Source organism: Dryas octopetala, chromosome 2 (assembly GCF_963921425.1).
Source record: "Dryas octopetala chromosome 2, drDryOcto1.1, whole genome shotgun sequence".
Classification (NCBI taxonomy): Eukaryota; Viridiplantae; Streptophyta; class Magnoliopsida; order Rosales; family Rosaceae; genus Dryas; species Dryas octopetala.
Window position 1 is genome coordinate 24465082 of NC_141367.1, and position 26169 is coordinate 24491250.

At 39.3% G+C, this 26169-nt stretch overlaps 5 protein-coding genes and 2 non-coding genes across 7 annotated transcripts; 4 read left to right on the plus strand and 3 right to left on the minus strand.

Annotated features, from left to right (window-relative positions):
* Positions 1-222: 222 nt before the first annotated feature.
* Positions 223-2544, plus strand: LOC147294509 (ADP-ribosylation factor 2-B). Its single transcript, XM_086234306.1, has 7 exons — positions 223-397; positions 861-1015; positions 1270-1340; positions 1562-1681; positions 1807-1925; positions 2037-2118; positions 2271-2544. The coding sequence occupies exons 2-7, from the start codon at positions 868-870 to the stop codon at positions 2274-2276; spliced, it is 546 nt and encodes a 181-aa protein (XP_086090432.1). The 5' UTR covers positions 223-397; positions 861-867; the 3' UTR covers positions 2277-2544.
* Positions 2545-2781: 237 nt separating this feature from the next.
* LOC147294510 (ARM repeat superfamily protein) lies at positions 2782-10079 on the minus strand. Its single transcript, XM_086234304.1, has 21 exons — positions 9891-10079; positions 9549-9727; positions 9275-9445; positions 8615-8725; positions 8437-8514; positions 8112-8308; positions 7973-8033; positions 7684-7758; positions 7443-7520; positions 7269-7331; positions 7096-7179; positions 6833-7011; positions 6549-6588; positions 6309-6452; positions 6022-6141; positions 5718-5933; positions 5139-5315; positions 4146-4827; positions 3623-3816; positions 3207-3348; positions 2782-3111 (listed from the first exon to the last, which is right to left on the minus strand). The coding sequence occupies exons 1-21, from the start codon at positions 10030-10032 to the stop codon at positions 2954-2956; spliced, it is 3291 nt and encodes a 1096-aa protein (XP_086090430.1). The 5' UTR covers positions 10033-10079; the 3' UTR covers positions 2782-2953.
* A 1406-nt stretch (positions 10080-11485) lies between these two features.
* On the minus strand, positions 11486-11558 carry TRNAA-UGC (transfer RNA alanine (anticodon UGC)). The gene has a single exon. It is a non-coding gene; the product is annotated as a tRNA-Ala (tRNA).
* Positions 11559-11874: 316 nt separating this feature from the next.
* PER1 (1-cysteine peroxiredoxin 1) lies at positions 11875-12713 on the plus strand. Its single transcript, XM_086234163.1, has 3 exons — positions 11875-11992; positions 12089-12237; positions 12321-12713. Exons 1-3 carry the CDS (start codon positions 11875-11877, stop codon positions 12711-12713), a joined length of 660 nt encoding a protein of 219 aa, XP_086090289.1.
* A 4183-nt stretch (positions 12714-16896) lies between these two features.
* On the minus strand, positions 16897-20569 carry LOC147294513 (PKS-NRPS hybrid synthetase cheA-like). The gene is made up of 7 exons (XM_086231200.1): positions 20531-20569; positions 19931-20080; positions 18653-19854; positions 18339-18572; positions 17754-18246; positions 17188-17673; positions 16897-17073 (listed from the first exon to the last, which is right to left on the minus strand). Exons 1-7 carry the CDS (start codon positions 20567-20569, stop codon positions 16897-16899), a joined length of 2781 nt encoding a protein of 926 aa, XP_086087326.1.
* A 547-nt stretch (positions 20570-21116) lies between these two features.
* Positions 21117-21189, plus strand: TRNAF-GAA (transfer RNA phenylalanine (anticodon GAA)). Its single transcript has one exon. It is a non-coding gene; the product is annotated as a tRNA-Phe (tRNA).
* Positions 21190-22378: 1189 nt separating this feature from the next.
* Positions 22379-23432, plus strand: LOC147294515 (wall-associated receptor kinase carboxy-terminal protein). Its single transcript, XM_086231201.1, has 2 exons — positions 22379-23055; positions 23332-23432. The coding sequence occupies exons 1-2, from the start codon at positions 22395-22397 to the stop codon at positions 23430-23432; spliced, it is 762 nt and encodes a 253-aa protein (XP_086087327.1). The 5' UTR covers positions 22379-22394.
* The last annotated feature ends 2737 nt before the right edge of the window (positions 23433-26169 follow it).

Consider the following 26169-nt stretch of genomic DNA (forward strand, 5'->3'; position numbering starts at 1 on the left):
AATATCCTCAATTTAGTAATTATAAATAACCACAACAGTTTTACATTACAATTTACTAAACACCTTCATACTGCTTTTTGTACTCACAACACTTTTAAAAATATAATGTACCAAACACTCAATTGCTTTACTTCACAGCTGATTTTACTTCACAGTTGCTTTCGCCACGTCACACTCAAAATAAATATAATACTTAAAAAAAAAAAAAAAAGGTTTAAATTTAAACCAAACAGTTAATATCCGCGTTTCCCGTACCCTATATAATGGCGCGAGCGAGAGAGAGAGCTCCCTCCTCCGGAATCTGAATCTGAATCTGGCTCTCTTTCAACGATTAAGGAAGGAAGCTGTGACCGACAGCCCCTCCTCAGACCCCCCACACCTTTTTTCTCTCTCTACCGTAAGTTTCTCACATTTTCTCTTATTGCATTTTAGATCTGATCAGAGATCTGTGGCATTCAGAGGCTTTGGTCAATTTCCTCATAAACGAATTGGGTCAATAATCATGATGGTTGTGTTTGCATTACATTGTTAACTTGAATATCAATTGGATGGTAATTGCTCATTTTTTAAATAATTAATGATCGCCGTGTTTTCGATGCTTGTTTGTTACTGAGATTTATATCACATGGATTTCATATCAGAACGTTTTTTTATTTATTTTTTGGATGAGATTGTTGTAATCTTCCATGATATTTTGCAAAAAATGGTGTTCTGGGTTTGTAGCAGTGCATCAAATGTGAATGAACATTGACCTTTATTTTTAAAGATCACATTGATTTCTGCCCCTTGAGACCAGTGAGCTTATTAGAATTCAATGGGTTTTACTTACTTCATTTTTGGTTTGTTTGCATAAATTTTAGAAACAAAATGGGGTTGTCTTTCACCAAACTGTTCAGCCGACTCTTTGCTAAGAAAGAGATGCGTATTCTTATGGTGGGTCTTGATGCTGCTGGTAAAACCACCATTTTATATAAGCTCAAGTTAGGCGAAATTGTTACCACCATCCCTACCATCGGTATGTTTCTTGCACTTAATATATCTTAAATGATTCAAATGCTTATTATCTTAATTTCCTTCTGATTGACTTCTTCAACAAGAATAATTATGTTATTGAACACAAACAAGATGAAAGGAGTGGTTTGCTCCTTGAGCACTTGAGATCTGTGTGGCAAAATTTATAATGTTGATGAACCTTCTTTATTGTTTATAGATATGAGGATATCTACTAAGTAGAACTTTGATGAACGTTCTTTATTGTTTTTGGGGCAGGATTTAATGTGGAGACTGTGGAATACAAAAACATTAGCTTCACTGTCTGGGATGTTGGAGGTCAAGACAAGGTGAGCAACATTTTGTTCCAAGATTGCATTTGTGTGCCTCTTAGTAATTTGTTTTAGAGAAATGGGTTTTCTTTATATGTGACACAATCCACTTTCTGGTTATATATTTACATGTTCAATTTTACCTGTAAATTTTGGAAATAATTGGATTAAATTAGATTAGGTCCTTTTACTATTTACCTTGTGAGATTTCTTGTTTGATTGGTGGTTGGTTGGTTCAGATTCGACCTCTGTGGAGACACTACTTCCAAAACACACAAGGGCTTATCTTTGTGGTCGACAGCAATGATCGAGATCGTGTTGTTGAGGCTAGAGATGAGCTGCACAGGATGTTGAACGAGGTATTTGGGGAGGCTTACTTTGTTCATTGTTCTGATTCTCTACATATAACTTAGGGGTCAGAGCTAATCCATCTGTCTCTCTTACTCTTAGTGGCCAAGTGTTTGAGTTTATCTTCTATGAGCAGGACGAATTGAGGGAAGCTGTGCTTCTTGTGTTTGCAAACAAGCAAGATCTTCCAAATGCAATGAATGCTGCTGAAATCACAGACAAGCTTGGCCTTCATTCTCTTCGACAACGCCATTGGTATAACCCACAAGCAACCCCCCATCCTCATTCTCCCTCTCAATTTATTGACAACATGCAGAGGCAATTAAGCACCTCAATCCTCATCATTGTTTGATATATTTTCTGCAGGTATATCCAGAGTACATGCGCCACTTCTGGTGAAGGATTGTACGAGGGATTGGACTGGCTTTCAAACAACATTGCTGGCAAGGCATGTTAAAATTTTATCCCCTACTGTATTGATCTCTTTAAAACTTGGATGAACTAATATGCCTTTTAACTATTGTTTGGGTTTACTCAATGTTTTAGTAGTTAGTTACATTTGTTTCAATTCTTTCTTACTCTCGATTTTTCTTATTTCAGGCTTAGAGGACTCTGCAGGTCACTATCTTCTCCATGTGTTTCACTGTTTATCTGCAACCCATTTTTGGGTTACAGACAGTCATCCCATCATAGATCACAAATTTTATTGGTATCATTGTTTTGTTGCAATAGGAAAGGAATGCCCTCTTGTTTAATGTAATCCTTCCGTTCGGGTTCTGATTATGGTTGAATTCAATTTGTTGTTTAGACTTGATTTGCTAAGCCAAATACTCTTCATAAGTTGAAATATTTACGTTTCTTTAAACGAGCAAAATGGGCAAAATGGGCAAAAAATTTGTTAGGGTGGTTTTAAGTGGTCTAAATAGCCCCCCTCTAATAAAAAATGAGTACTTGGGTATAAGGCCCAGAATGGTTATTATACAAAGAGCCCAACAAGCCAAACTATGGGCTTTCTGCATTGGCCCATGTTGCAAGCAAAACGCATTACATCACTTTTTTTTTTTGGCCATACATTACATCACATTTTTAACCAAAAAGAAAACACATCACGTTTAACGAATGACTCCACACTGACTCAGATTTTTATTTATTTTTGAAAATTGCGCTCTCGGACATACACAGGCTCAAGGGTCAAAATTATCTGTCAATTTCAGAAAAGAACATAACTTGACACTTTTGATCCCTTTGCACCTTGGCATAGTTGATGGAAGTGCAAAACTCCCTCACCTGGAATGCTGGAAGAACAACCTACACTGAGGGAAAACATCTACAAAACTTGAAATAAGCTGTGGTGGAAATGCACGTCCTTGTATGAGAATGGGATGGTATGTCTCCAGAATTGACGACACAACTCTTTGCAGATCAATTTCCTCTAGACAGCCTGCAAATCCACCATTTAGAACAGCAGACGAATCAAAATATCAGCAAACGATTGCATCTATATAGGAATTTTACAGCTAGAAACAAAATTTGGACCTTTCTCAAAAAACATTTCCTGGTCTTCATCTTCCATATCTCCCTCTTCAATAACTGTACCATTTTCCAAGGCAAGAGCTGCTTCAGCATACCTATTCAGAAATTCTTCTTCAGTTTCTTCATGTTCATCATCCTCCGAATCCTAAGAACAAAGTAACCATGCTGTCAGATTTCCAAATATCAGATGCATGAGAGAACTTCTCAAATGGACAAAGCCAATGCCCAGACAACATCCATGATTCTGGAGTTTTTAGTGTTATAATATGTTCAGATTATAAATGTAAATTTTCATGAAGAACATAAAGGTGTCCACATAGTAGAGTTGCAATGTACAATATAAGCCTTCTACCAATAGAGAACTTTTCATGCATGAAATCTGGAAATTAGATGATAATAGAATAATTTCCAAGCTAAACCTCATCATCTTCGTCATCATCTTCAATGTCATCATCATCATCCTCGGTCTCTTCTTCTCCATCTTCCTTTTCTTCCTGCATTTCATTTAATCGTACGGATGCCTCCATCAGAGAAGTAAAGCATTCTTGTAACAAAGCACCAGATGACTTTCCAAGTACCACCAGCCGTTCAACCACTTTGGCCAGTGCCATCACTGAGATTCATTAACAACAATTAGTGATGTCTAAAGTTATTCAATTTATGTAAAGAGGGACTAGTGAAAACTGAAAAGTAACTAAAAGAGAGACTGTTCCAATAAATATGATGAGTTTTAAACTTAACATTTACCTGACCTCTCGCATGGCTCACAAAAATCAGATTAGTTTTAACTGTTCATGAAATATGGATTAAATCATAATTTATTTATTAGTTTTTTTAAAAAAATGATTTATCACAAGATTTATTGAGTAATAAATTCTGATCTTTAATCCAATTATTGAACTTGTGATTTTTTTAAGAGAACCTAAGGAACCAAGTACTAACCAATCAACTTTATCTCAGACTCTGTTGATAGCCCAGGTTTGAAAGAGCTAGTGGAAACAAATCCAAGGGCAGATGCCCAGGTTTCAAAGCCTCCATCTCCATCTTTCTCCAATATACCCTCTACAACTTCAGGATAACATAAATAGCATGATGAAATAGCAAGCAACAAAGGCTTCCAGAGAGAACCAGGCCTGCTTTTAACTTCTCTGAAACGGGAGAATGTTGCCTGACAAAATGCAATTGTCAATGACAGCTTCACACCTTCTGTCTCAGATGAGTAACTTGGGACATGTAGCAGTACATGGATACAAGAGCAAGCCCTCCAAGTTGCAGATGGATATTGTAAAGTGGCCTCGCATATAAACGTACTAATGCCTTCTATTATGGAATGCTTAGGAACAGGTGGAGCTGGAGGTGATGGCATTCGTCCTACAATAAAATTCTGCAACCCATGCTTACTGTGTAGACTGACAACTTCTTTAATGCACTCAAACACTGACATATTCTCTGATTCTTCCCAAGCATGCCAGTCCGCTATAAGATCAGCCCAAGCTAATAATAACTCTGATACTTTAAGCTCTAGAATTGTATTACTTTCAGTAACAGATAGCATGACGGATCGAAGCAACGTTGATGCATAATCTAAGCAAGATGGAGGGGGCAAATCCTCAGATTTCTGATCCTGATAAAAAAAACAGAGAAAATAACATATGTAACAACCTCAAATCCAGTTGCATATAATGAAAATGATTGAAATGACTGCACAGAGGAATTTGTTGTCTGACCAACAGAAGCATAAGCAGAGCAAATGCAGAGTATGGAGTTTCATGAGCCTATTAATTAATAGCTCCAACCAAAGGAGCAAATTTAAAAAAAGAATATTAAATAGAGTATAACAAAACATGCACGCATTCTTTGTTTTGTCATCCAACATAAAGCTGAAGTATTATAGCTAAGTTTCTTCCAAAAAATTACTAGGAAGTCAAAACTAACCAATGGATGCATTGGTGTAAGCCAAGCCTGTTGCAAGAGGGCAGAGAAAGCTCTACTGATGGTGGCTTGACCTGATACCCACTTTTCATTTGATTCATTCTCCTCAAATTCTTCAGCCATAAAACTTTCCCAAGATTGAGCCATCACTGCTAACGCCTCAAAGCCCTTTTCAACCATCTAATATGAAAAGTATACGATCATCAGTATTAACACCCCAGATAGTTAAAATTGGCACAAATTATTACATTCCAAAGAAAATGATGATTATTTCCAAAGCATGCACCGAAAGTTTCAAGAAAAAACGTCATAATTCCAATGCATGCGCGGTGAGCATTGCATAGAACGGCAAAGATGAATCCAAGAAAAAATCTCCATAATTTCATGGTTCAAAATTGATCAAGCACACAATCATTCAATATTGGCAAAGCTAATCAGATGATAGGCCAAATTCTGTAGTATACAGATAGCTGTTTCACTCTTTTTAGCAGATGGTGCATCAATCACTAACTGGTTAACATGTTTTTTAAAAGGATAAACAAACTACCAGGCACCAGCCTAGCCATAGAGATTTACACATACTTGAGGCCATGGCTCCAGATCATGGGGCATGCATTTTGAGATTGCAACAACCAATGACGAAATAATATATGGGATATGAACTGCAACATTTTCATTTCCTGCCTCCACCAAAGAACTGAGAAGCTGAAATAAAATAGAGATCTCTTCCTCGTTATTGGCAATTCTACTAATCACAACTTGAAGGAGAGGAAGCCACTCAGGTGGTGGGTAGTCATTCTGAAGATAGAACATAAGATCAGTAAAAACCACCATGCTGTGGTATAAGCCACAAGGGCTTAACTAAAGGATTGATATTGTGACCTACTTCCAGAAGCTCTGCAATTGCTGCAGCAGCAGATACCCGCACAGGATAACAAGAAGTATCCCCGCTATTGGGCATAGCCAATGCCTTGAGCAATGAAGAATACACATCTGCACTCATCTCCTGAAAAGACATATTCAGAATAGTGGGTCTCAATAAAACAATAATGCAGTTTTCAAGGAAGTATATTGGAAAAGTAGATATGGAAACGTGATATAGCAGGGGAATGCGTAGATACTTTTTTCATTTTAAATTAAAGTACAAGATGGCATGGCAAGAAAGAGTCTCACTTCAGGTAGACAGGATGCAAGTTCTCCAAGCACCCAGTTTGCAGTGGCAACTAAGTACGGTGGGCACACTGATAATTTATACAATGGTAGAACCCGAGTTTGAACCAGAGTTATTGCGTAAGCAGGTTGCTGCTCCCTTAGAAACTGTATTGCAATAAAAGAATTACAAATCTTCAATTGCAGACTCTTATTAAACCACAATTTGCCAATTTATGAAGTAACAGGAGAATAAATCCTTACATCTAATAAGCCGCCATATGCCATCAAAACACCAAAATAACTGCCATTGTCATAGTAATTGCCATTGTCATAGTAATAGAATCAGAAAAATTTTAAAGTATACAAAATAATAGGAGAGAACCATGTATGTGTAGATTGAAAACACTGATGAGGAGGAAGAGGACAACAACCAAAAAAGATGCATAAGGGGAAATATATTAAGAGAGGAAAGAAAGAATTACCAACACAAAAAGAGAAATTAAATGTGATGTTTTATATATCTGTCGATGTGTTTATGAACTTACTCATTCAGAATTCTAGTTTGGGATGAATTAGCATCAGAAGGAAATGGAAACTTCGATAGAAATGGAAGCACCAATAGTTCTCCAATAGAACTACGTTGATTGTTTCTCTTGTTCTTTTCACCTTTTTTACGTTTGGATAAAGCTGACGGGCCATTAGTAGAAGCCCCCATCAGAGGCCCCTGCAGGCATTAAACACAACCTGAATGACATACACTTTAAATACATGCCCAGACTTATTTCATAAAGGACAACAAAGGACCAACCTTTGACACTGCAATAACACCAAGTAAATTTATAGCACTTTTTCTGGCTGTAAATAGATCATCCCTCCAGCCAGAAATTTCTTCCTGTATAAAAACAAGGGGTGATGTAAAAGGTAACTGAAATGGTGAATGAATGATGAATCACATGCATGATCATTATAAGCTTCCCATACAAGGTCAGATGGAAGATTCTTTCGTATGTACTCATCTGCATCTTCTTCCCACTCTGAGATATCCTACTTGAAAACATTGCCAGAAAGGGTAGGAAATTAGAAAGTTCAATTTTTAACTTAAAGCATTTGTCAAACATATATATCATTCCCTTTTTTGTTTTACTGAAAATTTACCTTTTCATTTATTACCAATGCTTGGAAGATTGCAGACTCCAACAGAGATGAAAAATGTGGAGAAACTAATCTCCATCCCTGATTACAAATTAAAAAGATACGTAGAGTAAGAACATCCAAAGGTCCACAACCTAACTAGAAATTTGGCAGAATTTCATTGATTTTTTATTCACCAATCATAGGGGGAATAGAGCATCTACGGAAATATTTCATAATAAAACTTACTAATTAGAAAACTTACAGGCCCTGTTTCAAGAACATGTGAAATGACATCAAAAGCTAATGAAAGAATCCTCTCTGACAAAATATCAAGCTTCTGCATACAGAATATTACTTTAGGTTCTAACATGACAAGAAAATGAGAAAGATGACGAGTTTCAGGGATATTAAAGTTCAGTAAGCAGGTAATTTTTTTGTCAAGTGGATGTAGACATGGCAGTCAGAAATTTAGAACACCACAGGCGTAGCCACTGTGCATACTGACTGTGAAAGAACAAAATAACTAAACACAACTTACATACAAAACTTACGTTGACATTTTTGCTGTATTTGACTATGTTCAGAACACATTTTATCATGTCCGGCATCAACCTGAAAAAGTAGAGCACAAAACATGAAGACAAACCACAATGACTTCCACCTAATGAAATTTAAATATTGCTTTATTACTTATCAGAATACTTCCGGTGTCGAGTAATGAGAGCACAGAAAATGAGCAGGCTTCTTTTCCCAGTCTTCAACCTCATCAGGTAACCATTTTGTGGAGTAACCACGCAATCAAAACTCAAGGAACCAAGAATGCCAATTAGATCATGACAAAATGAAGGTAGAAGAGGCACTAATGAAGATGGCATATGCGACCTCACCTATGAAAATAACAATGCTTCAAAAATAATAAAAAAGCAAGACAAGAGAAGGGGCGCCAGGGGGGTGAAAGGGCTGAGCTAGAAAAATTTGTATGGATGTTCCATAATCATAAAAGAGCTTTACTTACAGTGAAATACATGCATTTGCAGACAATCAGAAGGATATTCTCTGTTTCCACATCTATTGTACCACGAGTACCCAGAGCCTATTTGATGCATCATGGAGTCCGTTATTATTGTAAAGGCTCATAAAAGATTATAAAGGGGGTTAGGGAAATGAGGTTAAAGAAGTGTTAAGACAATAACCTTTTCAACAAATTGATGGAATACAGTTAACAGGGGCACAAGAATGTCCTTTGCAATTAGCTCTAGCTGGGGTGGTATTGGCTCCTTGGCAACTTTAGGATTCAAAAAATACTGCCAGAAAATGTTTGCTTATAAGCCACTTACCATGTGAGAGTCCCCTTACTGATATTATTACAATATATATTACACCCTGAGAATTTAGCAAGGTTTACAACACATGCAAACTCTGAGTGAAACAAAAAAATAGGAGAAATGTAAATAAAATATGCAGACAACCAGACACATGCAACTACAGGATAAAAAGATATTTAAAATGTAAAAATTAATCTTATACGAGGGTACAAAATTGGTATGAAGTCTATGGAAGAAACCATTAAAACAGCCAAAAATAGGCAGAGAAACCATAAAATAAAAAGAAATGTAGATGAACTTTATGAAATACATAGATTATAAACTAGCAGACCGCGTGTGGCTTTACCTATGTTACCCAAATTCTTATTTGATGTTTTATGTTCATTCACCATAACTCCCAAACCAATTTCCCCAAAATTTTAAGGACATTTCCCTCTTAAAATCCTACATTATTTCTTATAATTGTAACAGTTTTCACATCAAGGAAGAAGATATTAGTAATTTGAACTATGCATGGGCAAGTAGTACCTGAAAAGGTCTAAGAAGTGTGTGAAGAATCCTAAGGGCATTAATGGTGTTCCACTGAGAGCTTGCACCATTGCTAATAAGGTTGCTATTTTGAATAGCAGATCGGAGATCAGGCACAAGTTCAGGCCACGAATTCTGATTAACAAACTCAGCAACAACAATAACCCGGAACTGCCAGCCAAAACATTAAAACAAAGCTTATACATCAAAATCTTACAAAGTAATAAATGGTACTTAAAAAAATACAGCTATTGTACTTATTAATATGCATTACCACTTCAACCAAAACTTTGACAACTTCTGGCTGGGACTGGAGCAAAGCTCGCAAGAGCTGGTCCTTGAACTCCTTACTGACTTTTGGTTTTGAATTCGGAACATCGTTGTCCACATTCCGCCTGGTGAAGTTTTTAAGGTATGTGGCCGCAGCGATTCTTTGACCTTTATCTTCACCTCCTGTTATTGAAGCAATACACCAATTGACACGAATTTTTCAAAAATCAAAGTAATGTACTAGCATTTCCATTAACAAGAAGAACCAGAGAAACTATATTGAGTGTAATCAACCATAAATCGTATAAAATTAGCATAGACAATCATGATTTGTGAGGTTAATTACCAGTGGAGATGGAGAGGAGACAGTAAGGGAAGTGAGGGAGCTGAGAGAGGCGATCGAGAGCTTCGGTCGCTGTACGGACTGCGCTGCAATCGGGGCTAAGAGTCTCGTTTAGCAGCTGAGCGATTTGAGCTGCGACCTCCATACTTTTCTCCTCAGCAGGAACCCTAATTTCGATGAGGAGCTGCGGAAAATGAGTGACAGTGAAAACTGTTGCGCGGGAAAAAGAAACATGATTTTATTGTGGTGTGGAATCTGTGGATTGCCGTTCGTTTACTAATTAATAATTAATTATCCCTGGCCAAAAAAAAAACAAGAGCAAATTATAATTTAGTACCTCAATTTTACATTGATTTTCAATTTAGTACCCCAATTTTAAAAATTTGACAAAAAATACCTCAACTTTCATTTTGTGTCAAAATAATACCTCCGTTAGTTTTTCTGTCAAATAAACCGTTAATGCTGACGTGGCAGGGATATTTTTGTCTTTTTCCTCACATTTAAAATATAATAATATTTTTAAAATTTTTAAAATAAAAAAAATTATTAAAAAAATTTAAACTTTAAAAAATTTAAAAATTTTTTGGATTTTTTTTTTTGGAGCCCTCCCCTCCCCAGCCCGTCCCCCCTCCCTGCCCGACCCACCCCCCGCCCTCCTCCCCTCCCCAGCCCGCCCCCACTCCCTGCCCGACCCGCCCCCTGCCCTCCCCCCTCCCCAGCCAGCCCCCTCCTCCCCAGCCCGCCCCCTGCCCTCCCACCCTCCCCAGCCAGCCCCCACCCCCCCTCCCTGCCCGACCCACCCCCACCCCTCTCCCTGCCCGACCCACCTCTCCCCCCCCACAAGTCCAGTCGCACCCCCTCCCCCCAGCCCCAGCGCCGTCGCACCCCCAACCCCCAGCCCCCGTCGCACCCCCCAGCCCCAAACACCCGTCGCACACCCCTCCCGGACGGCAAAGGAGGAGGAGCTCTCCTCTGCCTCTACGTACACGGATCGAACCGATTGGCTCTGTTTGGAGCCCTGTCGAAGAGGGCAGGGGGCGGGTCGGGCAGGGAGGGGAGGGGTGGGGGCTGGCTGGGGAGGGTGGGAGGGTAGGGGGCGGGCTGGGAAGAGAGGGGGGGCTGGCTGGGGAGGGGGGGAGGGCAGGGGGCGGGTCGGGCGCGGGCTGGGGAGGGGAGGGGTGGGGGCTGGCTGGGGAGGGGAGGAGGGCGGGGGGTGGGTCGGGCAGGGAGGGGGGACGGGCTGGGGAGGGGAGGGCTCCAAAAAATTTTTAAATTTTTTAAAGTTTAAATTTTTTAAAGATTTTTTTTTTTTAAAAAATATTATTATATTTTAAATATGAAAAAAAAAAGACAAAAATACCCCTGCCACGTCAACATTAACGGTTAATTTGACAGAAAAACTAACAGAGGTATTATTTTGACACAAAATGAAAGTTGAGGTATTTTTTGTCAAATTTTTAAAGTTGGAGTATTAAATTGAAAATCAGTGTAAAATTAAGGTACTAAATTATAATTTGCTCAAAAAACAACTAATTAATAATTATCAGTTAATTTCATAATAATTAAAAGCTATGCAAAGGCAAAACCGCCAAAACATATGGAGATGCGGGGTATCGAACCCCGTACCTCTCGCATGCAAAGCGAGCGCTCTACCATGTGAGCTACATCCCCATTTGTAAAGTCTATCTATGTTTAGTCAATTTAAACAGCACAGCGAGCTGACTTTAGCACACCGAGCAATCAAATCAGGAAACCGTCATCTGGAAAAAGAAGGAAAATGGGGGGTACAGGTGGCAGACGAATGCGCGCTTCCAATGACATGCATCCAACTGCTGCAACTCACTGGCCACCACACAAGCCACGTTCTCTTCATGCAACAGACCCACCCAGTCTTTATATACTACTCTATATATGCATATCTTCTCTACCCACAAAGAAACAGAAAAATAAGAAAATACATAGTGTTCCGTTACTCTCTGTGATCAAGATGCCTGGGCTAACCATTGGAGACACAGTTCCTAACCTCGAAGCTGAAAGCACTCACGGAAAGATCAAGCTCTATGACTTCATAGGTGATAGCTGGGTCATCATTTTCTCTCACCCCGGTTCGTATTCGATCTTTGGCTATTAATTTGTCAATTACGGTGCCGTTTTTGAATGGGTTTATTATGACGCACTTATAATCGTGGGCTTGCATGTAGGTGATTTCACCCCGGTGTGCACTACGGAGCTTGGCAAGATGGCTGAGTATGCTAAGAAGTTCAAAGAGAGAGGGGTGAAGCTTCTGGGCTTGTCCTGTGACGACGTGTCGTCTCACCTTGAGTGGATCAAGGACATCGAAGCCTTCACTGTAAAGTTAATTCTCACTTATTTATCTGTTAATTCCCTCTGATAAATTAACATATATACGAACGACGTGTCGTTTGTTTGTAGTCCGGGTGCAAGGTGGAGTATCCGATTCTGGCGGACCCGAAGCGGGAGATCATCAAACAACTGAACATGGTGGACCCCGACGAGAAGGACTCGTCGGGGAACCCTCTCCCGTCTCGGGCTCTGCACATTGTGGGGCCCGACAAGAAGGTGAAGCTGAGCTTTCTGTACCCGGCGACCACTGGAAGGAACATGGATGAGGTGGTGAGGGTGCTGGAGTCGCTGCAGAAGGCCGCGAAGCACAAGATCGCAACCCCGGCGAACTGGAAACCGGGAGATGACGTGGTGATATCTCCGAGCGTGTCTCAGGATGAAGCCAAGAAGATGTTCCCTCAGGGGTTTAAGACCACGGATCTGCCTTCCAAGAAGGAGTACCTGCGTTTCACAAACGTTTAACGTGGCGGAGAATCTAGTTCTAATGCTTATGCATGTAAAGTTTGGGATGTGTACGTATATATGTGGCCGGTCTCAACTCTAAAGCTAGCAGTCTCTGTTGTAGTCCAGTACTGACTAAATATCACTATGTATTTTGTCTTATTAATTAGTATATATGGTCCATACGGAGCAACTATATGTTAGCTAGCTAGCTGGTGTTTTATTCCCCTTATGAAGTTATGAACTAAACTTTAATTATCTTTCTCCTGTTTACATGCATGTAGAAAATGTTGTCGAGGCTCTATTTGTTCCACACTTTACCGTACTAACAAATAATTTGTTTAGGGAAAAAATTTTAAAAAGGATTTAAACTTTGACTTATATCAATTCAAGATATGAATTATGGGTTGTATCAATTTGCCTATTTAATTTTACTTTTGATGCTAATATGTCATTTTCATCGACTTAGTTTTTAAATTTCATCTAAAAGTGATCACATATTACACACATTATCACTTTTTCATGAATATAATATTCATCATTCTATTTGCTATACAAGAACATATATATAACTACTTCACGTTTCTTGGACGAAAAATATAATTGGATTTAACTCATAATTGGATTAATTAATAGATCGAATTAGCACATTAATACAACTCATAATAAGCAGTACAACTTCACGTACATGGTAGTTTTTTGGACGAAAAATATAATTGGATTAATAGAATTAATTGGCACATTGATATAACTTATAACACACATTTTGAATTGACAGGTAGGTAAAAGCTTAAGTCATTTTTGATAAAATTTCCCATTTGTTTATTTGGAGAATTTTGATATTAAAGTAATAATAATTGGGATATATATGTAGTGGATAGTAATTAATTTAGATGTTGGGGGAGTTTCATGGTATAATGGAGAGTAGTAAGGACTTCAGTTGATATATATATATATTTTTTTACTTTTTTGATGAGTGCTGCTATTTGCACACCCCTATTTTTCTCTTTGCACACAAATTTCTCCTACACACCCCCTATTAATTTGTCAAGCATAAAATTTCTTTTTTACACACCCCTATTATGACCAAAATACCCCAATCTCACAACCAATTCTAAATTTCTCTTTACACACCCTCTCAACCCAAACATTACACACCCTCACAAACACACACCCCCACAAACACATCTACACTACACACCCCCTACACATCTCACCTCACAGCCACAATTTTCTCATTTGCCGACACACCCCCACAGCCACCATTGCCGACACCCACCATTGCCCCGACACCCACCATTGCCGACACCCATCTCCGGCTTCATCACCACCGTCATCGCCGTCGTCAGCACCGCCGTGAACTCCACCACAGCTCTAATATTCAGTGAGTTTCTATATACATTAGTTGTAAATGTAAATCTAATACTTTTTTATCTAATTTGAATTAGTTAATCCATCCCAAATACCTTTTTCGTCTATTTCACTAGATTTGTAGGGAGGATTTCGGGTTTTGGAGTGAGCATTTTCGGGGTTCCTCCATTTTCTGATTTCGCAGCTCGTTCGGCACTGGTCTGCCGAACGAATTCATTCTATTCGGCAGCCATCTACCGAACTAAATGAATTGGTTCGGCAGTACCCTACCGAACGAATGCAAAATCAGAAAATGCCCATACTTTGGTTCGACAGGTGACTGCCGAACAATGAATATTGGTTCGGTGGTTACCTGCCGAACAAATTGAATTAGTTCGGCAGCACGCTACCGAACGAAGGGAAAATTTTGAATTTCCCTATTTTGGTTCGACAGTCATCTGCCGAATGGTGGAACTGTGTTCGACAGTCAACTGCCGAACAGTTTCACTTTGCTCGGCAGTTGACTGCCGAACCACCTGTGTTGAAATTTTTTTTTTTTTTTTTTAGCTTTTAAAAAATCATATATTTGCTAAAACAATTTTGAATTTCTTGTTTGAAATTATAGGATGGACAGAAGAAGAATCAGACGTGGTGCATCTTCATCTAGAGGGGAAGTCCCCGATGCTGCCGATGATATGCAAAGAACACGACCCACAGCATCTGGGCGAAGAAGGCTAGTACAAGCACGAGCTAGTCGTGAGGCAGTTCCTGAACAAGCTGAAGTTCCGGTTCAGGATTACAATGAGGATAATCCGAATGAGCTTGCTGAGCCTTTCCCGGGAGGTCCCATTGACACGTCCCTGCTGAGGAGTTATGGAACTCACGTAGCTGCTGAAATTTGGAACAACGAGGTATGATCTTTAACAGTTGGTATTTTATTCTTGTGCAACTTGCAGTAATAATGAGTGAATTTCTTTGGTTATGTTTGAATTAGGAACGGGAGCCTTTGAGGTGCATGTCCAAAACCACCAAGCTTCGTGAGTGGAAGTTGTGGGCCAGAACAGATAATGACCGGGTGAAGGGATATGTCCTTAATTCTGGGTTGACATCACTGGTGCAGTGTTCTTATCGTACGGTTGACAAAGTGTTGGTGTCCGCTTTTGTTGAGAGGTGGCATCCGGAGACCAATACATTCCACCTGCCTTTTGGTGAGATGACCATCACACTAGATGATGTAGCCAACATTTTAGGCATTCCGGTTGGTGGTGCACCAGTGGCTACACTTGTGGAGGATAACATTACTTGTGAATATCTACTAACTGCATATTTAGGAGTTAGTGGGGATCAGGCATCAGAGCAGTTGATGGACTTTGGTGGTGAGTACGTACGATTAGAGTGGTTACGTACGTGCTTTAGTGATGTCACTGATGCCGACTCTGAGCATGAAATCCAATGTGCAGCCCGGGCGTATCTTCTGTATTTATTGGGTTGTACCCTGTTTGTAGATAAGACTGGCACAAGGGTACAAGTGCAATATCTCAGACTGCTCACTAATCTAGACACCGTTAGCCATTATGCATGGGGCGCTGGATGCCTAGCATGGTTGTTTAGGCAGTTTGGATTTGCCTCTCGAGCTGGTGTCAAACAAATCGGCGGATATATGACACTGATAGAGGCTTGGGTGTACGAGCACATGCACACCATTTTCGGTCCAGCGTACGATATGCATTATTCCGAGAATACCCCTCGTGCGCTCCGCTGGACTCCAAGGCGGGATGGTGGCAGTGATCTTGAAGCAGTGCAAAGAATCCGGCAACGACTTGATGTTTTGTCGGCTGACGAGGTAGATTTGTAATTTACAATTATTTTTATAAATTTAGGATTATATTATGTTTTCAACTATATAATGTTATTGTTTTTTTGCAGGTTATTTGGGAACCGTACAAATCCCAAAGACAAGCACACCCATTGCCAGCTATAGCATTCTTCACAGGGATGATAAGGTGTTTTGATGTTGTTGAGCCTTATTGTCCCGAGAGAGTACTTAGGCAGTTTGGGAGGGTACAGACGATCCCCCCTGCACCACGTGCGGTTTTTCAGGGGGTTAGAGGTTCGAATGCGCACTCATACAGACCCATGTACAACTATTTAGCTGGTATGTGGGAGGCATGGGGGAATCACGTGTTGTCTGAGGAGGCGCGCAGTATACCGGTGAGGCGGCCATCGGATACTGTGAGAGGGTACCTCGATTGGTTCACCTCTATATCACATCCAATCGTCCACAACCCTACTCGCAGAGGTGCATTTGACCCACACGCCACATCGGATATTCCACACGCCACATCGGATGTTGCATACTATCGGGTACGTAAATTTACACAATAAATTTTCTCATTTTCCGATTGCATCTGTTAATGTTCGCATATTTTGGCTTTTAGGAGCGCGAGGCTCGGATGCTACGGATTACCCAGCCGATTATTGACATGGGCGAAGAAGTTGCTATCACACGTCCTACTTACCTCTATCAGACGGTTCAGAGTTTGCAACATATTTTACAGGGGACGCATTTGCAGGACACTATGACATACCAACGCGGTTCGAGGCGGCGTCCCCGCCAATGATTATAACTTGATATTTTTGTAGTTTCCGTAACTAGATAAGGTTTTATTTATGTCAAATACTATGGTTAATTTATATAATTGAATCCACCTCATTTTTTATGTGAAATACTTAGGTTCATGCAAAAAAAATATCCAAATACTTATATATACTTAAATCCACATACTTATATATATTTAAATAATACAATAATCTCATCATAACTCAATGTAAATGCATCAAGTCCAAAACATAATCAATCACTATCAAGAGACACTGGTTCTTGTGTGGATGGATCACTATGGCACACAAATTCTTTGAATTGCTCAAGGCGATGTTGGTATCTAGTATACCACATTTTTGCGCTTTCGGTGGCATGCAAGGTCCACACAGTAGGAATAGGTGGCATGGGGTGATCCGGTACTAAGTGTACCTATAAAATAGCATTACACATGAGTTCAATAAATATGAAATAAATATCCACTAAGTGTACATATTAAGATAATTTAAATATCCAATAAAACAAACCATGTAGTTCAATGTGTACCTGTACGAAATGATCGTCATTGACAAAACCGATACCAATCTCACGAATCTCGGATCCCTCTAGTATATCTGGGTGTACGCTAAATGGTAGGCATGTTAAGCATAACGACCTAGATACATGGGTCACCACTACACCATAGCATGTCGCGATAACATATCCCATCTCCGGCATGTCCATCCAATAATCCTTTGGTGCAATAAGAGGTTCTTCAAAATACTCAATCGAATGCTTTAGCTCAGCAACTCGAGATCGACCAAATATGGACTCATATAGGATGGACAATGACCGTAACGAGTGGAATAAATCTATACGCACTTTCCGCCACGCATCTTCACCCAACCCCAATGCCAAAGCTACGACTCTATACCCACAATGACCGTCGGATTTCACATCAGTGGCACCGGTAATGAATGGCCTAATGCTAGCGTTGAATTGCTGTGTATACCGGTGGGTCGGAACAGATGGCGTGAGTGATGTCTTATATGCCTGTAGAAAAATATAAATAAATCCGATTATGCAATGAGTATTAGTAAAATAAAGTAAGATCATCCAAATGAATTATATACCTTCAATTTTGATACTCTTGCCTTTGGCATCTTCTTTGGTGAATTGGTGCCAACTGTACATATTGTAGGTGATGGTGAGTGGCTACCTTGACCCGAAAGTGCATACTCGAAGGCAGATGGCAAACGGCGGGTAGAATTTTCGGCTTTACTAGGGCGCCCTTTAGTCTTTACCTTCGCACGCGGTTCTTTTAGCACCGTTATCTCTGGATTCATAAGCTCTTCTATTTTCAAACTCATCATCCTCTTAGTGTCCTCATTCTGTCCTTCCATCCATATTGCTAGTCTATCAAGTGTTGACTGAACCGGTGGATTTGACACTATCACTTGTGGTTCGTGAAGCATATCCAACTTTCTCCAACGGGGATGCACTGAATCAAGTGGAATACGCATCTTACGTCGCCTATACGACAAAATCTCATGTGCACATGGCAAACAGTGTGTATGGCGAATCGTGCAATCACACGGTAATGTTCCAGTCGGATTTGAATCGGCCCTACAAAAAGAAAAGAATTATATTAGTCAGTAAGCATCACATTAATGAAGTGTTCATGGTAGTAATTATAGTTGAGTTAGTATCCAAATTACCGGCCAATCTCACAAGCAATTATAGTCAATGCCGTCATAGATACATAACCAATCAAATCTTTCAATTCCGGCTGTCTCATTTTGACTTGGACAAACGTTCGACTCTTCTCAAATGATGCCTTGATGTGTGTATGCTGCAATACTAACAATGAGTGTATATGTGCCCAAGAGGTATCAAAGGGAAGCTGGCTAGAGCCAAGTTCCCTTTTTAGCTTCGCGTGTGCACTTTCCGCCCTATTAATAGAGTCAAGTTAGTTTATATACAACACAATATAATAATTAACAAGTAATGCCAAATATGTGAAAGTGTTTACCTATTGGAAGTTGTATTACCAAAATGCATACATGTGTCTGTCCATACAGCCACAAACTTCTCCTTGAAAGGTATCAACCAAGTGTCCTTCAAATAGTCAATAACTCCAGGAACCCAACCGAACTTAGATTCAATCTGCTGTAAGTCTCTTAAATACACATCTTCTGACGTTGAATTTACCAAGGAATACCATGAACTATAAAACTTATCCCAATCATCCTTGGTTCCAAACTTTTTCTTGCAATTTGCCATCACATTTTTGCTAATGTGCCACCTACACAATAAATGTCTAGCAGTAGGAAAAACTGCAGAGATTGCATTCATGAGTGCTAGATCTCGGTCTGTGACAATCACACCAGGAAGACAATCATCGCTGAGTAACGACCTCAATCTAGTCAAAGCCCAAATGTAATTGTCTTCCTTCTCATAACTCATGTAAGCAAATGCAACTGAGAAAGTCATGTCCGTGGATGTGACCCCAACAATCTCAAAGAGTGGCAGACGGTACCTATTAGTCTTATACGTGCAATCCATGATCAATACATGTGGAAATGCACGTAAGAGATCAACACAACCAGGGTGGCTCCAAAACAAATCAGTCACAATATCATCACCACCAGAACATCTATGCCACTCAAAGTATTTGTGTTCAGATAACTTACTTAGCAAACACTGCATTTCAGTTTTTCCAGCCTTCTCTTTCACCCTATTGCGGTGTCTGACATTGTATATTGTTTTGATTGTTGTTGTATTCGAATAATCCCTTTCCTTCAAGATGGTCAGAATCTGCTTCGGTTTCACTAAACTCTTAGACATATCCACCAATAAAGAACTCTCTGTTTCAGATAATCTCCCCACAAATGAGTGTCCTTCACCAGTAACTAGAACTCTATGGTTATGCACTCCACATACCACACTTAGCATCCATTCATCCTCATTACCAGTTTGCACACCCTTTAATGAGAAGGGGCATCCACATCTTTTTGTAGTAGAGTCCCTACCATCCTTAGGACGTTTTACTATACAACTATCAGCATCATACTTGGATGGCCTATGGTGACCACTTCGTTCGCAACCAAGGAACACTCTAGCTTTCTTCTTCCCCACCCCTGCTGTATTAGACCTCATTATGACAATGACTATGTTGTTCGTCCTTCCTTGTGCACGTGCCCAGCTAACCAATGCATCCCTCGAATGAAATATCTACACATATGAAATTTACATTATTCACATTTCAACTACATTTGCAACATATATTTCCCAAATAACAAATTCATACCTCGTTTGTTGTGAATTCATTACTATAGTCACGTGAGTATTCGGTCAAAACCTTGGCCTCGACCTCGACCTCGACCTCGGGCCCAATGTAGTCCTCAACCTTGCTGTTCCGAGTAGAAGCACCACCATATTGCTCAGTCGGTTCATCATCCTACACATAAAACATGAAAAAAATGTCAAAACAGTACGTTCGGTAGAAGGTTACCGAACTGAATGAATCTGTTCGGTAGAAGCTTACCGAACGAAATCATATTGTTCGGTAGTAAACTACCGAACCAATAACCTTAGTTCGACAGTTGACTACCGAACAATATCGATTTTTGTAAACAAAATACTTCATTCGACAGATGTCTTCCGAATATATGTACAATGTTCGGCAGGTGTCTGTCGAAATCTATAAGTTCATTCGGCAAACAGTCACCGAATGGATTTTTTAAAATTTTTTTGTAATTTTCATTCGGCAGCTAACTACCGAATATGTTAGTTATGTTCGGTAGTCATCTGTCGAACAATGCAGAAACGTTCGGTACTGGTTCGCCGAATGAACTGCGAACAGGAAATGAAAAAGACGAAAAAAAAACTCAAAAAATCACGATCATACCTCGTCGGAAGGCGAATACGGGACGAGTGAAGGCTCCATTCATGAAAATGAAGACTTATTTGGCAAAATGGGTAAACACTTTCAATGAGGAAAAATGAAAACTTAGGGTTTAATGGAGGAAAAATGAAGAGAAGAGGTTATGAGAGGAGGGGGTGTGCAATGAGAGTATTTTGGCTGAGGTTTAAGAGTTTGGGTGGGGTGTGTAAGAGTGTTGGGATGGGTGTGTAAGGAGAGTTTTTTTTTTTTCAAATAATAAAGGTTGTCCTTTTTGGTCTTTTCTCTTTGTGTCAATTAAGTAATTTCACAAATTGGGTTGTTAGGGGTGTGCAAAGAGAAAAATAGGGGTGTGCAAATAGCAGCTCCCTTTTTGATTCTTATATGCATTGATAAAGAGACAGTGTAATTACTAATTAGTATATCTATTGGACTGGGCTTGGGCGTGAAAGTGAGAAATTGGGACTAACTCACGGGGAAAGTTAGCAGAGTATCTGATTATTAGTGATTCAAAATCAGAATTTAGACCAAGAAAAAAAACAATCAGATTGAATTTAGGATAAGTAAACAATCTCAACAATAATTAACAAATGCGGGGATAGCTCAGTTGGGAGAGCGTCAGACTGAAGATCTGAAGGTCAGGTGTTCGATCCACCTTCACCGCATTAGATTTTTTGTTTTGGACTTTTGCCTGGATTGTTTTTTACTGCTCCACCACTAGGATACAGTTTGAGTTCGAATTCATATCGAGTATGGTTCAGCTTCGTTTAATGGCTTGATTTATTTAAGTTCGATCGATGTTTGTTTATGAAACCAAGCCATGCGTGTGCATGTTCAATTCGTAAAGTTTGTGGGCAGCTTGACTGTTCATCTAAGTTATAAAAATGTTATAGATTATGGTGGTGATGTGATAGATACGCAATATATAATTTGTGTACTAGAAAAAATTAAGAATATTATAGATAATTGCTATGACAAGTAATTGAACCATCTCCTTTCTTTTATATGAATCGCCAACAAATTATAGATACGCCAAAAGAGAAGTTATTTGCAGACTTGCAAATGAAGGTTTGTAGCATGGGTTAGATAAACTATGTAAAATGGTTTGATACAATTTGTGTTCGCATAAAAAATAAGTCAAGTCAAGATCACATTTGATATATTTTTTAACAAACCAAACTTGAGTAGGATGGTATTCTACATTCCGGCCGGATTGGAATATTGGATCCATCGAGTTCGATATATTTTTTGAGAAGCCAAACTTGAGTAGAATGGTATTGTACCTTCCGGATTGGCTCGACTACATACAAGCCTATCCATCACCTCGAATCCTATATGTTTTTGTCACCACTAGCTACTCAATATCGTTGTAAATTCAAAGTTCCCTGTAATCTCACTGACAAACTTTAACAATTATGAGATTCAAAATTCAATGGAGCCTGTGATTCTTTTTCTTTTTCATTGTTTTATCGTACAATGGATCCCAGTCTGTAAGCTCATCAGTGATCACTATTGGCACTATACCCCCTTTCTCTTTCTTCCACAATTTTTCAACTTGTGGATCCCATCACAGTCTAAAGTACTCCAAAAGGTGTCGTAATTTCTGGAGCAAATTCCGCCCAACTTCACCACATCTTTAATTTCATTACTTCTCACTCATTCACTCTGTTTACACCACAAAGTAATAATAACTTTCACAAACATGCAGTCTCCGCAGTCAACACCACTGCCCATCATAACCTTCACACTCCTCTCACTCCTTCCCATCACCCTCACAGCCCTCTCTCCATGCCGCACCTCCTGTGGGCCCATCCCCATCCACCACCCCTTCGGCATCGACGACGGCTGTGGGGCCCCCCAATTCCGCCGCATGCTCAACTGCTCCACCGACCTCTTCTTCATCACCCCCTCCGGCAGCTACAAAGTCCAGTCCATCGACTACGACAAGAAAATCATCGTCGTATACGACCCTTCCATGTCCACCTGCTCCATTCTCCAACCCCACCACGACTTCGTCATGACCGACATCCAATCCGCCATAATCCCCCCCACCTCCGACACCGTTTTTGCCCTCCTCAATTGCTCTATTGACTCCCCTGTCCTCAACCACTACAGCTACCTCTGCTTCAACTTCTCCGGCCACTCCTGCGACGAGCTCTACGGCGAGTGCAACGCGTTCCGGCTTTTCCGTTCCTTCACCAACAGTAATACTAGTACTAGTGCTAATACTAGTACCAGTACTATTACTAGTATTGCTACTTCTCCGCCGTGTTGTTTTACTGGATACGACACCGTTAAGTTCATGAGCATGAACATCTTGGACTGCTCGCATTATACGACTGTGACGAACACGGATGGGTTGCGAGGCATTGGGCCTTTGGACTGGACTTATGGGATTAAGCTGACGTTCACGGTTCCCGAGACCGGGTGCGAGAGGTGTGTAGAGTCCGGTGGGACTTGTGGGTTTGATACCGAGACTCAAGGCTCGCTCTGCCTCTGTTCAAGTTCCACAAATTACACTAGAGAATGCGGTAGGAAAATGAGAAAGTTCCCCCAAAACTAGTCCTTTTTTTTTAATTAATTAAAGATTTCTAGTTTGTTTTTGGACGTTTAGAAATCAGACCATCGACTCGAACTCGAATAGTGTTCAAGAAGGATTCGAGTACTATTAGAGAGTTAGATTACACGTTTTTCAAATTTTCCTAGGAAGATCAACTTTCATTAAGCTTGAATTAAAAGTAATTTGCATTTGCTTCAATTGTGCTTATAATTGGCTAATTGTGTTCATGTATGGTTTTGGTTTTCAGCTGCAGGCAGTGTTACAGCGGAAGGACGACGAGACTGTTCTCCCACGATACTATTAATCCAAGCGTTGTTTGTGATTATGGGAGCATTTGTTTATGCTTGATTTCATGATGGTGAATGTGTTGACACTAATTTTTCTTAATTTTCTTTGTATTTTTTGGGAGTTCTTTCTTTATCATTCTAATGGAGCTCACTCCTTTGAAGTTTGCTCACAATGTTCAGCATTGCGTTTTAGTGATAGTGACACAATCAGCTGAAAGCACATGCTAATTTTGTAGTACATGTATAACATTGGACCTTCTCCATGCAATCTCTAATTGAATTTTAATTTTTACAAAATATACCATATTTATTTAATAGAATAATCTTATACTTATATTTATTGTATCTATTTCTCTAATTATGTCACTTAACACTTAATAAAAGAAATAAACATATATGTATATAAACCCGTATAAGTAAGTTTTTCAAATCGTTATTGACGTGACCCGTTGTTATCGGTCTAACATTTATCTATTATGGACACGTGCACATACTCTGCCAAATTGTAAATTTTATTGTTCAAAATTCCCTACAAAATGTAACCAAAGAAAACTCCTACAGAACTGTTTAGTCCACCAAGCGAGGGAGCCCAGCAAAGACATGATGCGGGGCATGCAAAGGCCCACGGCCTCAACTTTTATCTTTTGTTTTAATAATTTCAATTTTTTTTTTGGTGAATGAGCCAAAGGCCCAAACAAATAATTTCAAATTTTCAAGTGTGGACTCGGTAGAAAATTAGAAATTATCCCGTGTAAAATGGGTTTACTTAATAAGCAGACGCAGAGTCATATATAGGTCTGAACTGGCCATGGCTCTCCTAACCTCCTAACCTCCTAACCTCCTAAACTCCACTCAACACATGAGTATTTAGGGACAATGTGGTATGTTAATTAGCCCACATACATAGAAAACACTACGTTAATTCCCCACCTCCTCCCAGAGTTTATATGCTAGCTTTATCGTTGTAAATAATGGTGTTTGCACACCACATAAACATATTATGGTATGTTCTAGTTGCGTTTGTATCAAACATGACACGTTAAAAAATTGTTACAAACACAAATATATACATCTTGCATGACAATCGACGATCATATTAAGTCATATTTTTGTATTTATTTTAAGTACCTTATATTTTTGTAGTGTTGGTATTATTACATTTCTATAAATTTTTCATAATTGAAAACAGTTGAAATGATCAACTTAGTCCATATATGTCAAAAAATGATTAGTTTTTGGTTTCCTACGTGATGTATTGTCAATTGTCATTAGCAAATGGGAGTTTAAATTCACTTTTGCTTGTTTCTATTTGTTAAATTTGGAGGCCAGGGTGCAAGTGCAAATCAATTTATTTAGTTCACGTTCTCCTCTCAATTTACCAACATAAGAACCCCAAAGAAAAACACTCTTATAAGCAACCCACCAATCCATTGCTAGTCACTTATGAAGTCCTATGGGGAGATTCTACTTGTCTGTCTACTTTCAAGTAAAAGATAGGGCATATGGTAATAGTGCTCATGCATTTGACATATATATAATTAAGCTGAAAATTAGTCTATCAGTTTAGGGAGAAAACTTGCTTATCATTAGTCTTAAACCTCCTCGAGACAAAAAAAAACAAGTATGTTATTATAAAATTGTTATCCTGGCTCCACTTCTGGCCATCAATTACAAAATCCACCATCCAATCTATATAATATTCTGAAGGCCCACTTCAACCCGCTCCTCTTTCTCCTTAATCATCACGGCCTATACACGTTATCAATGTTTGAATTCAAATTCCCACCCTAAACTCCTCTCCTTTAATCACCATTTTGGCAATGGCTGCATCGTCACCATTGTATGCTTTTATGTTCAAACCATTTTGGCAATGATTTTAAAAATTGCCATAAAATCCATTACAATGTCAGCCTTTTGTTCCGGCAAATCTTACAATTTCAAGCTCCATGATCAGAATTCTTTGTCTGCCACTTCCATGTTTACATGATGTTGGTTTGCCAGAAGTTGTAATGACGAATTTTAACAAGACAAATTGAGGGTGCAAACGAGTCCAGCTCAACAAATATGGGTATATCCGCTCAATTAATTTTTCGAGCTCAAGTTGATTCAAACTATACTTATCAATCACACTTAATTTTAACATGAATATATTTTTTTAAGTTTGAACTTGATTTTGCATGGGGATGAGCCAAACATGAGTTTGACTTGACTTAATTTAACTCATTTATGGGATGAGCAAAGTTTGAGCTTAAAGTTCTATTTAATTCAACCCTAACTACGACTAGAAGTACGACAAAAATTTGGTTAACTTAAATATGTTCAAATTCAGTTCAACTTTTGAACTCGTATAAATTAGTTTGAAAGTGTATAGATTAGGTTTAAGCTAAAAAACTTTCAACTCAATAAATTTCATGTTCGAATTCAAGAGTAGGGCTTAAATTCATATGTTTTCAAACGGATGTAAATTGAACATAAACTTGACCAGAATTATGAAAGAGATGTTGAGTTTGAGTTGCCTTCCAACCCGCCTAACCCACCCGAGTAGCGGTTCTAGCCACAAGCTGAGAGGCTCGATGTAAATTTCAATACACGTTTGGGGGGTCAATTTAAAAATACAAAGAGTCAAGGACCATCCCCGTAAACATTTCAAGTTGAAAACAGAAAACGGGCGGGCCTGTTATCACTGAGCTTCACCATTCAAACTTTAACGGACTGACACCTTTATACTCAAATCTCAAAGCGCCTCTATCATTCCCAACAGTCAAACAAAACCCAAACTTCATCTTTCTTCTTCTGCT

Coding starts and splice junctions, on each gene's coding strand:
- LOC147294510 (XM_086234304.1), bottom strand. CDS start 10,032: ATGGAGGTCGCAGCTCAAATCGCTCAGCTGCTAAACGAGACTCTTAGC. Junction 8,515..8,614: donor TCCATCAATTTGTTGAAAAG/GTTATTGTCTTA, acceptor TGCATCAAATAG/GCTCTGGGTACTCGTGGTAC. Junction 5,316..5,717: donor ATCTGGAGCCATGGCCTCAA/GTATGTGTAAAT, acceptor TTTTCATATTAG/ATGGTTGAAAAGGGCTTTGA.
- LOC147294513 (XM_086231200.1), bottom strand. CDS start 20,569: ATGGAGCCTTCACTCGTCCCGTATTCGCCTTCCGACGAG. Junction 19,855..19,930: donor ATGAATTCACAACAAACGAG/GTATGAATTTGT, acceptor TCATATGTGTAG/ATATTTCATTCGAGGGATGC. Junction 18,573..18,652: donor GGTAATACAACTTCCAATAG/GTAAACACTTTC, acceptor CTCTATTAATAG/GGCGGAAAGTGCACACGCGA.
- PER1 (XM_086234163.1), top strand. CDS start 11,875: ATGCCTGGGCTAACCATTGGAGACACAGTTCCTAACCTCGAAGCTGAA. Junction 11,993..12,088: donor CATCATTTTCTCTCACCCCG/GTTCGTATTCGA, acceptor GCTTGCATGTAG/GTGATTTCACCCCGGTGTGC. Junction 12,238..12,320: donor AGGACATCGAAGCCTTCACT/GTAAAGTTAATT, acceptor GTTTGTTTGTAG/TCCGGGTGCAAGGTGGAGTA.
- LOC147294515 (XM_086231201.1), top strand. CDS start 22,395: ATGCTCAACTGCTCCACCGACCTCTTCTTCATCACCCCCTCCGGCAGC. Junction 23,056..23,331: donor AAATTACACTAGAGAATGCG/GTAGGAAAATGA, acceptor TTTGGTTTTCAG/CTGCAGGCAGTGTTACAGCG.
- LOC147294509 (XM_086234306.1), top strand. CDS start 868: ATGGGGTTGTCTTTCACCAAACTGTTCAGCCGACTCTTTGCTAAGAAA. Junction 1,016..1,269: donor TACCACCATCCCTACCATCG/GTATGTTTCTTG, acceptor TTTTTGGGGCAG/GATTTAATGTGGAGACTGTG. Junction 1,341..1,561: donor ATGTTGGAGGTCAAGACAAG/GTGAGCAACATT, acceptor TGGTTGGTTCAG/ATTCGACCTCTGTGGAGACA.